General features: G+C 38.9%; 1 protein-coding gene across 2 annotated transcripts in view; it reads right to left on the bottom strand.

The window, feature by feature from the left end:
• Dnah11 (dynein axonemal heavy chain 11) overlaps positions 1-12872 on the bottom strand; it is a 305466-nt gene that overhangs the window by 160374 nt on the left and 132220 nt on the right. The window contains exons 38-42 of one of the 2 annotated variants that reach the window (XM_026408127.2): positions 11744-11938; positions 10833-10910; positions 8898-9037; positions 6448-6595; positions 5279-5427 (exon numbers count right to left, since the gene is read on the bottom strand). In XM_026408127.2, coding sequence (XP_026263912.2) covers positions 5279-5427; positions 6448-6595; positions 8898-9037; positions 10833-10910; positions 11744-11938 — 710 coding nt within the window. The remainder of the gene's footprint in view (positions 1-5278; positions 5428-6447; positions 6596-8897; positions 9038-10832; positions 10911-11743; positions 11939-12872) is intronic. The other variant, XM_026408145.2, reaches the window with a different exon arrangement.

The following is a 12872-nucleotide window of genomic DNA, read 5'->3' as shown; positions in this document are numbered from 1 at the left end:
GGAAGAGTGGTCCAAGTCAGCAGGACATGCTGATTCACAGTGTATGCCCTTTATTTCTGAATCTGTGTACTAACAAGTATATATATTCTTCAAAGACGAGAGAATGCAATTGCAGGTGTAGAAGACAATGATGTCAACTGATGCAAGGGAGAGAATTAGTCACACAAAGCTGAACGGACATTTTAAGCTGAAGTAATAGAAGAAAGTAATGATCTGAAGTTGTGGCTCTCAAAAGTTATTAGTAACCTCTTTTGGAACAAACTAATTCCAGATATAGCTCCACCTTTTCCTTTTGTTATGTACAAACTAAGGAATACATACTAGTAAATCCCATTTGCAATGTGATACTCACTTTCAAATAATTTTAATTTCAATAATTTATAGCTGGACACAGTAGTGGGTGCCTATGATCTCTGCTACTCAGGAGATTGAGGCAGAAAGATCACAAGATCTAGGCCAGCCTTGGCTACTTTAGTGAGACCTTGTCTCAAAAAATGGGGGGAGGGGTGAGCCGAGGATGTAGCTCAGTGGTGGGGCATTTACCTAGTAAATACAAGGTCCAGGATTTAATCCCTACTATTAATATACTATATACTATAAAATTACAATTGAATTTTAAAATTTATTGCTTGTTTTCCCTTTCTGTATATTCTCATGCCTTTCTACTAGAAAAAAATCATCATTCATTATAATCTTGAGAAATTTTCTTTTAATTCTCTTCTGTCTCCATTTCTTAAGATCCTAACAGACACATGCACTGTTGAGTAAACTTCCAGTAAACTTATTTAGAACTGAGACTTAAAATACTATTATATTTCTGCAGGTGGTCATATGCTGATGTGATTTTAAGGATGTTGTTTAATCTGATATGGTCCATATCTGTAAAGTATGACAGAAATTAATTTGAAGGAGCTCGGTGAATTTTAATTAAACACAAATTTTTTTGGTTTGTTTTTGATACTAGGGATTGAATGTAAGGGTGCTTAAATACTGAATCACATCCCCAGCCCTTTTTTTTATCTTTTTATTTTGAGATAGGGTCTTCCTAAATTATTTAGGGCTTTGCTAAGTTGGTAAGACTGGCCTTGAACTTCTGATACTCCTCCCTTAGTCCCCCAAGTCACTGAGATCACAGGTATGCACTTTAACAAAAATGTTCTAATAAATTTAAGTGATGTTGGCACAATCTTTATTCCCTAAATGGTACCCCACATGGATATTAGGAACATAGTATTTCATAATTCCTTCTGCCCATAGTTCTTTCTAATATAAGCTTGGAAAATATATATCCTACTTTTTTTTTTCCCTCAAAGAGCCTAGACACAATGACACACTGGTAGCAATGAACTGATCTTGGATTCTAAATACCATTTTTACTAAAAGTCATTTCTTCTAGTTCCTTGGAGGAATGGTTGATTTGGGTCTCAAGTGAGGAAAGTCTGAGATGAAACAGAGGCATCAAAATATCTGAAGACTTAGGAAAAGTGAAAAAAAAAAAGAACACAGATGAGACTAGCTTGAGCATCCTCTTGGCAAAATTTATGACAATTGAGAATACAAAAGAATCTTGGTAGTGGGTCATAATCCACTGAACTAAAAGAAAGAAATCAGACAGAAAATAATAGGAAGAAAGTAAAGACAGAAGAGAATCAGGTCCAAGAAATTTCTTCACAACAAACTGTCACATAATACATGTAAACAGAATGACTGAGTTAGGAAATCACCACTTACAACCACTAGTGAGACATCTTTAAGACACTTGACTTGTTCTTTCCAAAACTGTAAATGCCACAAAAGAATAAGATGGGGGAGTGTTCTGGGTTCAAGGGGACAACAGAGATAATGCATCATCTTTGAATGCTAGATTTAAAAAAAGGAAAGGGAACAGAGGAAATTACTGAGATATTTGGCAAAATTAGAAAAATGATTATTATGTAACATTAAGAATAAATTTCTTAGGTGTGTTAATTATATTGTAGAAGGCTATCTTGACTTTTAGGAGATAAATGCTGAAGTACTTAGGGATGAAGTATCTTAATATCTCCAACTTACTTTCAGATATTTCTGCAAATATTAGTAAAACATATTTCTATGTCTATGAGAGGGGGAGGGAGAGGAGGAGGGGGGAGACAGAGAGGGAGAGGGAGGGGGATATCAGCCACAGAGAAAGCAAATGTAAAATGGTAACAAGTGGTGACTGTAGGAATAAGGTTTGTGGTTGTACCTAGCACCTTTTCAATTTTTCTATAGTTTTGAATACTTGGAAACAAAAAATTGGGGAAAAGTGAGACCCTAGATATTAGTTTGGAAATCTGGGTTAGTAAATATAATTGATCTCAGAAGTTAAGTAGATACTAAATGAATTAATACATGCAACGTTATCACATTATGACATTAAAATAAAGTACTAACCTATCCAATAATTATGGAGTGAAAAAATACCCTAACCCTGAAATAGCCATTTTCTGGTGGCTTTCTGAAATGTTCTGGCAATGGGAGGTAAAAATATCCTTTAGAGAAGATTCCCATTGTTTCCAAAAGTAACTAGGCTAGACTCTTAGTCACACACATGAAAATTAAAACCTACCCATTCATTTGAGATAAGAAAAAAACTCTAAAAAGTAAAGTCCAATGGTGAAGAGGGAGCTCTTTACCTCTAAGAATACACATTGGACACCTCTATCAGCAACCTGGGACTTTGATGTACTGGATAAAAGTCCTTTTTTAAATGGGATTTAATCCAAGCTTTTGTCAGCACAAAACTCCACACAATGTGATTGGAAGACCTAGGCTTTGTGAAGGTCACTGTGGAAATCAGACCACACCAGTAGGGGTGGGGGACTCCCCTGAAGGCAGTGAAAGCTACCACCAGCAAGGACAGCCCAAGGTCTGTGTGTGGGAGAGTCAAGGGACTCCTTCAGCCAGCACAGAAGCAACTCCAAGAGGTGCTTTTAGACATCTAAAAACCACTCCTGCCCCTGCCACATTCAGTGAAACTCTGTTAAAACAGAAGAGCCTGGACATGGTTCTACTTTGCTATCGAATTAAAAGAGAAGACTTTCGTGAGCAAATCAGTACAAGGAGGAGCATGTTAGGTGGCATCTGGCAGGAAGCAGAGGTCATCCTCAAGTGAGGATGACAGGGGAGGATCCAGGAGGGTGCTGGAGTAGAGAAACTGGAAGGGAGAATGCTAGGTCCTGGGTGTGTTGCAGTGTGGATCTGGAATGTCCCCCAAGGGCCCTTGTGCTAAAGACTCACTTCCCAGCCTGTGGTGCGACTGGGAGGAGGTGGGACCTTTAAGACTTAGTGGGGGTCCAGTGGGAAGTTTTAGGGCATTGGGGGCATGCCCTTGAAGAAGACTGGGGTCTCTTTCTTTCTTTGGCATCCTGGCCATGAGGTGAGCAGTTCTGCTCCACCACAGGTCGCCTGGTGCACTGCTCACCGCAGGACGAAAAAGCTCAGGGGCCAATAGATCAAGGACTGGAACCTCTGCAACCAGGAGTCAAACAAACCTTCTCTTTTCTGTTTTTTATTTTTGGGGAGGATGCTTACCAGGGATTGAACTCAGGGGCACTCAACCACTGAGCCACATCCCCAGCCCTATTTTATATTTTGTTTAGAGATAGGGTCTCACTGAGTTGCTTAGTGCCTTGCTGTTGCCGAGGCTGGCTTTGAACTCGCTATCCTCCTGTCTCAGCCTCTGGGATTACAGGCATGTGCCACCACGCCTGGCTCCACAACTTCTCTTTTCATAAGCTGAAATTTGTTACAGTGACATAAAACTGACTACCACAGGGTGATAATAAGGAATGGGTACTGCACCTGTGCCTGCTGGGTCATGAGATTAGAGGTCTACCAGAACCTGGAGTGAAGGCACCTCATGGAGAAATTCAAGAGCAGCCGTGACCTGCAGTTAAGGGACACAGTATCCTAATGTGACCCTGCAGGGAGGGAGCCCAGGAAATAAATAGCCTGACCTCACCCTCCTCTCTTCCTCTCATTTCCTGCCAGGGCTCCTCATTGGCCAAATAAACCAGAAGCCAGAGGGCAAGAAGCCCAGTGATGTAGTTCATGTGGGACAGCTTCCCAGGGCACAGAGCAAGCAGAAGAGAAGGGAGAGTATGTCTGTAAAGGAACACAGAAGATATCTGACACAGTACATGTGCCAGGTAGCACAGGGTTACCTGCAGAATTCAGTAGTTCCTACAATGCAGAGTGGAACTGCTGCAGGTGACAAGTGACAACCAGCACAAACTGGAAAGTTTAAGTATTTGAAAAGTAAGCAAGTGGGCACAAAAACTTGCCCTTAATCAAAGCATTTCCACTGCTCATATATGCATATTATGTGCACAAACACATATATGCCCATTAATTTACTTTTATTTAAGTGCATCACATAAGCTGTTATTTATTCATTAATCCAACAAATATTTACTGAATTTGTAACATCCAAGGTGTGTGGACAAGGCAATGTTCAAGTAAAACTGATAAAGACATCCAGGGACTAATTTCAAGTCATCTAGTGAACCTTAAATTTAATTGTTAATATCATATCCGAAATCATAATATTTAGCTTTTGTAACCTAAGATTGATTTAAAAAATGAAAATTGAACTTGTATTGACATTCTCCAAAGTCGATATGCAAATGTAAGCACATGGAAACATGCTCTATATCACTAATCATTAGAGAAATGCAAATCAAAATGATAATAAGATACCACCTCCCACCAATTAGCATGGCTACTAAAAGGAAAGATGAAGAAAAAAAAAGTATTAGTATTGGTGAGAATGCAGAGAAATTGGATATAGTTTTCTTGTGCATTGTGGGAAGGAACGTGGAATGGTGCAGCCCCTATGGAAAACAGTATGAAAGGTTCTGAAAAAAATTAAAAACAGAATTCACATATGATCCAGCAATTCTACTTCTGGGTATGTACTTAAAAGAATTGGAAATTACATTGGTGAAACCCACCACAAGAGGACAAATGGTATATGATTCCATTTACATGAGATACCTGCAATAGTCAAATTCAGAGACAAAGAATGAAGGCTGCCTGGAGCTAAGGAGAGGGAGGAATGTGAGTTGTTGCTTAATGGTTACAGAGTTTCAGTTTGAGAAGCTGAAAAATATCCTGTGGATGGATGGTGGTGATGGTTACACAACAAGGTCAATGTACTTTAACAACCCTGATCTAACTGTATACTTAATAACAGTAAATTTTATGGTAAGTATATTTTTTTTTGCCATAACAAAAAAGAAATTAAAGAAAGACTCACGGATTCCAGCCCAAATCTTGTGGGTTCACATACAGAATACCAGCTCTAGAGACAGTTGCTGGGGTCGCTGTCCTCAAGTGATGTATCTCAAACAGAAGCCTCATGGAGGGAGTGAGGGCCACCCGCTCATTGCTGGCCAGGGTCAGCACCTGGAATGAGCAGCACAGCAGTCAACACTGGCAAACTGTCATCGGGAGCAAGAGAAATGGCTGCCAAGTTAGCTTCCACAACCAAAGGGAAGAGCCAAGGGCTGAAAGCTTAGCATCCCCAGTTAGAAGCACATCAGAATCAAGACCTAAGTTCATCTCGGAGGTGGTCTGACTGACCCTCAAGGAACAAGATTGCCTAAGTGGACTTGTAAAGGCCAACCTTTAAATAACTATAGTAATTATTACCAAGAAAAATGTAAGTTGACATGATCAGCCTGAAGACCAAAAAAAAAAAAAATATTCTCCAGAATCTGAAATCCCACAGTTATTCATTGTCCTATAGAAACTCATGCAGGTATGATGACCTCAGACCTGTGTGTTCTGATGAACAAGGTATTGGTTCAGAAAGCAGTAACCACTATTAACAGAAGGTGGTTACTAATTCTGTTCTGGAGAAATGAGGGCTACTGATTTCTCCATCCTGTCCCCAAGAATAGAGTTCACGTTGCTTAATTGCCATTTCACAGGCCAGTTCTATCACGTTTGGCTTTTGCTAGGATACTGATTAACCTTGGCAATATGCTTAGGGAACATTTAAATACAGTCTGTAAGTAAAAGGAACTAGCTAATTTCAATAGCTAACTTCACCTATTATCATATAGCACAAACTCATTCTTTTATACTCTTAAGTACTCTATATTTAACCAAAGATCATGTAAGATATAATAATGTCTGCCTAGCTCTTAGAAACTGGTGAAATGTGAAACTAAATCTTACATATATATCTAACTCTTGTTAAAGGAAGTTAAATTTGTAGTAATTAAGGAGAATGTGTTACTTTAAATTTTTGTGAAATTAAGAGAAATATGAGGAAAATGTCATTTATCAAAATAGTGATTACATGAGGAAAGCACTGGATTAACGAGTACAAGGTGGAATTAATATTGACAAGTGACTGGAACCTCTGTACTCTCAAGAACTGTGTTTGTTATTTAAAGACTGACACTGCAGTATACTCACTTTGTTATCATCCATGACTGTATTTAGTGATTCAATCCACGTGGGGTCAATATCTCCATCCAGGACTATCCACTTTGGATCATCATGTATGAGATTTGCTTGTTCTCGCAGAATGAATGAGAAGAGACCTATAAAGTAAGGGTAAACACTGCTAATAGATAATGGAGTTGAGTGCTGCATATTTCTAAAATAAATTTGTATTATTTCTCCAGGAAACATTTGTATTAGCTGTATAAAAACAATTTTCCTGCTTTTTTCTTGTGGGCAATGTATAACACACTTTGTGCTACATGTGGACTTCAGATCCACTTCTACCATTTACTAAAGAGCAACTTTCACCTCCTGGGGAGGAGTCCTTACCTTCTATGACTGAGCTTTGCCGTATGTCAAACATAGATAACATTACTTTCCTTCAAGGACAGTTGTGGGAATTTAGAGAAGGAACCACTCATAATACGCAAAACTTGGACCAAATGAAGACCACCCTTTCCCATGCACATATTTCAGTCTCTGTTTTACATTACATATTAGTTTTAACATCTTTCTCTACTTTTGAAACAGTATTTAAAGGGCATAATTCTAAAGCTAAAAAAGCACTCAGAAGTACCTCTTTGACATATTTGGTCACTGACATTTTATTAAGTTATCATTACTTCACAAGAATGTACAGATAAAAAACATTTTAAACCCTTGGTCCTCTTTGCCATTATGACATATCTGTTGTGTGTCGCCCAGCATGTTTAATAACTGCTGACTTTTCAAACTCAAGTGTGTAATACCAGGATGAACAATCCTGCGCTTGTGCATGCGTGTGATGTGTGTCCTCTGGGAAGTATTTTATGTAAAAGTAAGTGACAGCATCTAGTAGAACCTGCCACCAGGATTTATACAGAACCCAGCAAACTTTTCTAATAGTCCCTGATTTGAACAGCTTCCACAGATTTTCAAAAAAACAAAACAAAACAAACAAACAAAAAAAAAAACAGAACATGGTTTTCTCCCTGGCATCAACTTTTATAAAAAGAAACTAGGTCTGACACAGTGGTGTATGCCTGTGATCCCAGGTACTTGGGGGTGGCGGAGTACTGAGGCAGGAGGATGGCAAGTGTAAGGCCAGCCTGAGCAATTTAGCAAGACCCTGTCTCTAAATGTAGCTCAGTGGTAGAGTGCCCCTGGGTTGTTCAATTCCCAGTATTATTTTAAAAAAAAAAAAAAGGCAAAGCAGCAGCAGCTAAGCTAAAAGTAAAAATGGTCCTAGAGATGAAGAAAGGAGCATATACAAGATAGGAAGATGAAGAATGACAGTGTGTCCTACTTTACATTAGGTCATCAGGAAAGTTTTCTCTGATGTGATATTCAGTGAGACACTGAAATAATCTAAGGGAGAGAGCCATGCAGACATTCAGAGAAAGAGCACTGGGGATGGCAGGAGCATCAAGTACCAAGGCCTGTGATGGGAAGATGCATGGAACAGCCAAGAGACTAGGACTGATGATTACAGTAAGTGACGTGCAATGTGCAGGAAATAAAGTCAGAGAGGGCGGGGGGGTAACCAATCACCAGGCTGTGGGAAAAGATTGGATTCTAAGGGTGATGGGCACCCACTGGAAACTGTAGCCAACAAGTAACAACTTGGAGTGACCCTCTGACATCCGTAGGGAAGATGTGCTGAGGGAGACTGTAGAACTGTAGAGCCTTGACTATGTGACATCATGGAGAAGGTGAGAAGGACTGGAATTCTATAAATATCTATATTTTAAGGTAAGTAACGCCCAGAGGATCTGTTGTGATCTTCAATAGAGTGAGAGGACCTCAAGGACAACTCCAAGGTTAGTGTGCTTCCTGAAATGGGAAGATATGAGATTTTAACCAGAGTATCTGCTTGTTTGCAGATATAGGCAGCACCCCTGATCCAAAATGCTCAGGACCAAAAGTAGTTCAGATTTCAGATTTTCCTGGATTTGGGGATATTTGCACAGGCTTGACCAATTAGGCAACCTTAATCCAAAAATCTGAAGCAGAAACATGCTCAAAAGGTTTCAGATTTCAGACCATTTCTGATTCTGGATTTGAGTGCAGGAAACATGCACCTTTGACTCCTGTCTCCGGCACCTAAAATAACACCTGTCTGATCCTTAGTTGGCATCTTCTATCAGGTACTTTGTTTCCTGAAGCATTTGTGTGGGCTTCTCTCCTAGTTTACAAGGAGCTCTTACATCAATGATGTAATATAAAACACCCAGCTCTTGGTACAAATCTGCTGAATGCAAATAATTTACTTGTTCAGATCTGGCTTTAATTTATACGTTATAAAGCTGTTGGGCTCTACAATATTTCCAATAATGCCAACACACAAACAGTAAATCTTCAACTATGACTAAAATTGGCTTGTTCTGAAAAATGGCTTTCTGGGTAGAAAAAAAAATTTAGCACTGCAAAAGGGGAAATACTACTTGCCATCTTTCCATTCTCGGGTAGCATGATGTATGAAACCAAAGAGTTCATCTGTTGTCACAGCTTTAGGGTTTAAGTCATTCCAAACGGGTTTCTGTTTCATGTTGACATATGTTCGGTTCAGTGTTCTCAAAATCTGAGGGGAGGAAAGAGGAGCCAAGAAAATGAATACTAACGTAAGCCAAAAGGAAAAGATTTCCAAAGGGTTTTCCGTATTCACTATATGTTACCAGATATCCTGTGTACAAAGATTGAGAATGGTGGAAAAATGGACACATGGTGCATTTCCATCTGGACAAGTTTAATCCCACAAACCTGTAGGGAGACAGTCAGTTCACCTGATTCTTTATCATTTAGATTAGAGAAAGTCGCTATCATTTGAGATTACCACCCATGGTGCAAAATGAAGGACTCTATGTAAGTAAGTATTCATGTTCATGTTTATAAAATCATCCTGCCAGAATTATTTAGATCAGTTATTCCTCAAATTTAGCCCATACCATGACTTCCCAGAAGATATTAAAACAGATTGTTGGGCCCAGAGTTTCTAATTGGATAGGTATATATAAGGTGGTAATTTGCATGTCCAGCAAGGGCCCAGGTGATGCCCATGATGCTGGTCTGGACATACTAGAATGACTCAGTGACTCAGAGCAGTGATCCTTTAGAGGAAGTTGTCTTGATTTATGGGAAGATGAATTAAGTTACTGGGCTTTTAGTGATTAGAGGGCCAAGATGCAGCTAAATACCTCACAATGCCCTGTACAGCCTCCTACAATGAAGACTTATCCAGTCTAGGATGTTACTAGGGCTAATGATGAAAAATCCTGCACTAGACAATGAGAAAAAGAAGCTTAAGGATATAAACTTATAGAATAGATGCTTAGAATGTGTCTGCTTAATTAAAGGTCACCTTAACCCAAACATTTGCCCCAGCTGTCTCTCTTGCTTTCTCCAAAAATCCATAGCTTTTTAAAAAATACTTACCATCATGACCTACTCCTAGGGGTTTTGATAAACAATTGCCCAGTACCTTAGAATGGTAAGTTACTAAATAGCATGGCCCCAAGCTTCAGTGATCTGGTTTTATCAGCTTAAATACATGTTGAACTGAATAGGTAAAGACTAGATGAAAGAAATTAAATGCCTTAGGAATAGTAAGCTTATATTTTTAGAAACCATTAATCTACTGGAAATTATAGAATTTAATTTTATCCTTCCATGAACCATGGCCTACATCTGAAACTTACTCTAACAAAATAATGATAGGCCTATCAGTTATCTACTTTGATATTTGAATTATTACATTTATCACTAGAAAAACCTCCATACAGAGCCTCCCTTTGCAATTGTTCCACTTTGCATTCAGGTCGAAGGACTTGCAAGTTCTATATACACTCATGCTCTAAAACTCCAATGCCCATTCTGATTATTTTTAGTTGTTGGCTACCAAATATGTTTATACCCAGGCATCCTGAATTAAAATGCATGTGGTTCTGCCCATACTGTCTGCCAACCAAGAAAATAAGTATGCTGCCAGGATTGTCAGTAAGGCCAAACAAAATCAAGCAGTGAACTAAAAATGGAGGATAACAATGCCTATAGCATATCAACACCACGTAGAGAAAATAACATGTAGTATACCTAGCACAGCACTTGATAGGAATAAAAAAAAAGTATGTGTTCCTTTGATAAAAGAATCTAGGTGTGAGTACATAATTAAAGGTGCATGGAGGGTAGCAGTCCTCTCACCTGGAAAGTTCCACTTTCCATTTCAGACTGCTTTTCCTAGGTGAATGAAATGCTCTATTTGTTTATCCCCTCTCCTGATATAAGGGAAGATGGTATCAATCGATTGAACAGTAACAACAAAATTTTTTTTTTTTTAAAGTGTCTTCCCAGGCTGCAAGTTCTCAAGCCATTTACTGTACCTTACTCTTTCCTGTGCCTGCGTTTCCAACCACAAAGACAGAATGCCGCAAGGTCAACAGTTCCTCAAGCTGGATTACCTGCAGGCCAAACAGACGGTCACCGGTTTCCTTTCATGAGTCTGTGACAAAAAGACAATCTACCCTGTTTTTGCCTAATTTTTTTTTCCCCTTACAACACAAGCCGGCCTCCACTGATGAAATTATGTTCAAAGAAATTTAAAATAGATCACAAGTCCAAAGTATCATTTCTTCTAGATCTCCCATGGAGAATATAGGAGTAGATAAATTAAACCATTTCTTAATTGATTACATGGTACTACTCTTCATGAGGCTTTGAACAAAAATAGTCTACAGCCAATCATTGCATACTGAGTAATGATTTATATTCCATAAAATATCTAAAATGGATATCATGTATATTATACATATTATATATGTATGATAATGTCCAGGTAATTACTAAACCCAAGTTGATCATGCCCACACACAAGACTTTGGTAAGCCAGATAATAACTTCCTAGGTTATTTTTGTGCTTGTTGACATTCCTCCCTCATTAAAAGCAAGCACCAATGATTTTACTGCCAATGTTCCCTAAAATGGAGGAGAGAGGGAATAAAATAAATTTTTGGTGCATGTCACTAAGATGTTTTATAAATGGAAAGTATGCTTACATTTTGAACCACAACTTCATCATCTCTGCGTTTATACCTTCTTTCTGAATGGAACTACTAAAATGTTTACTTAGATTTACTTTAGTTAAGATTGTCATATTAAAATGCTTGGGAGTATTTATTAAGACCATATTGAGGCCAGGGTAATATAAGTTAATGTTCTGGATAAGCATCACTGAAGCAGTGATTTGCACTGCGAATCCCGACGACTGCCACAAAAAGCAAAATGCTCCTTTTACTTTGAGGATGAAGCTCTCCTCCGGCTGCAGGCGAAGCTCCAGGGTGGACTGCCTGACCATCTGTTCAAAGTGTGGCTTTCTTCTCCGGGGTACCTCCAGGGCTGGAAAAAGGTCCCCGATCAGGCCCAGAAACACTGGCACATCATCAGTCACTACTTTAGGCATATTGAAGTCCCTCAGTGCTCTCATAAGTACCTAGGTAGGAAAACAGAAAGCCAATGTAGTACATTTCAACAGGCAGCAGAAAGGGTTTACCATGAAGAAACAGTAAGTATTTGAGGAGACAGATATGTTCAACCTGATTTAAACATTACACAATGCATACATGTATTGAAACATCAAAGGTCACCCCACTAATAGGTAAGATTTTTATGCTTTTATTTACCAATTAAAATTTTTTAAAAAGCCAATACAGCTGGGCATGCCTGTAATCCCAGCAACTCAGGAGGCTGAGGCAGGAGGATTGCAAATCGAAGGCTGGGCTCAGCAACTTAGTTAGACCCTATCTCAAAGTAAAAAACAAAAATGGGCTGGAGATGTAGCTCGGGGTAGAGTCCCCCTGAGTTCCATCCCCTACCACTGCCCACTTACAATGTCTAACAAACACCTAATAAGCTAAAGATGCTCCTTAAAACCCTGGCATCTGAAATGGGAGGTGTTGATACTGTTCTATATAGAGGGCATCCTATCTATGAGAAGGTAAAGTGCTTTTAAGTCAACATAACAGAAAATGAGAAGGTTCAACTGATAGTAGGCATAAGCTTCAGGACACTCCAGCAAGGAGCCCTGTTCCTTCCCTGCCAACACTCTGTTCTGCCTTCAGCAAGCAAAGCGCCTGCTCTCCTTCATCCCTAAATTCCAGATTGTAAATTAAACCTGTCAGATTAATTTGTTCCAAGTACTCTGAGATATCAGGATGATCATCTCAAACATTTTTAGTTTAGTGTTTAGTTCTCTATTGGCTGAAAACCCAAAAAGGTTTTAGATTTTAAAAGCAGTCACTCAAACATCAGGATATCTTTGTGATGAGCATTCTATCAACAATAACCACAAAGCAGGAGAACAAAAAGAACAAAGAAAATGTGGACTAAACCTCAACTCTGACTAAGAGAAATACTAGCACATAAAA

The sequence above is a fragment of the Urocitellus parryii genome, chromosome 3, assembly GCF_045843805.1.
Source record: "Urocitellus parryii isolate mUroPar1 chromosome 3, mUroPar1.hap1, whole genome shotgun sequence".
NCBI lineage: Eukaryota > Metazoa > Chordata > Mammalia > Rodentia > Sciuridae > Urocitellus > Urocitellus parryii.
This window is presented reverse-complemented; position numbering and strand designations above follow the sequence as displayed.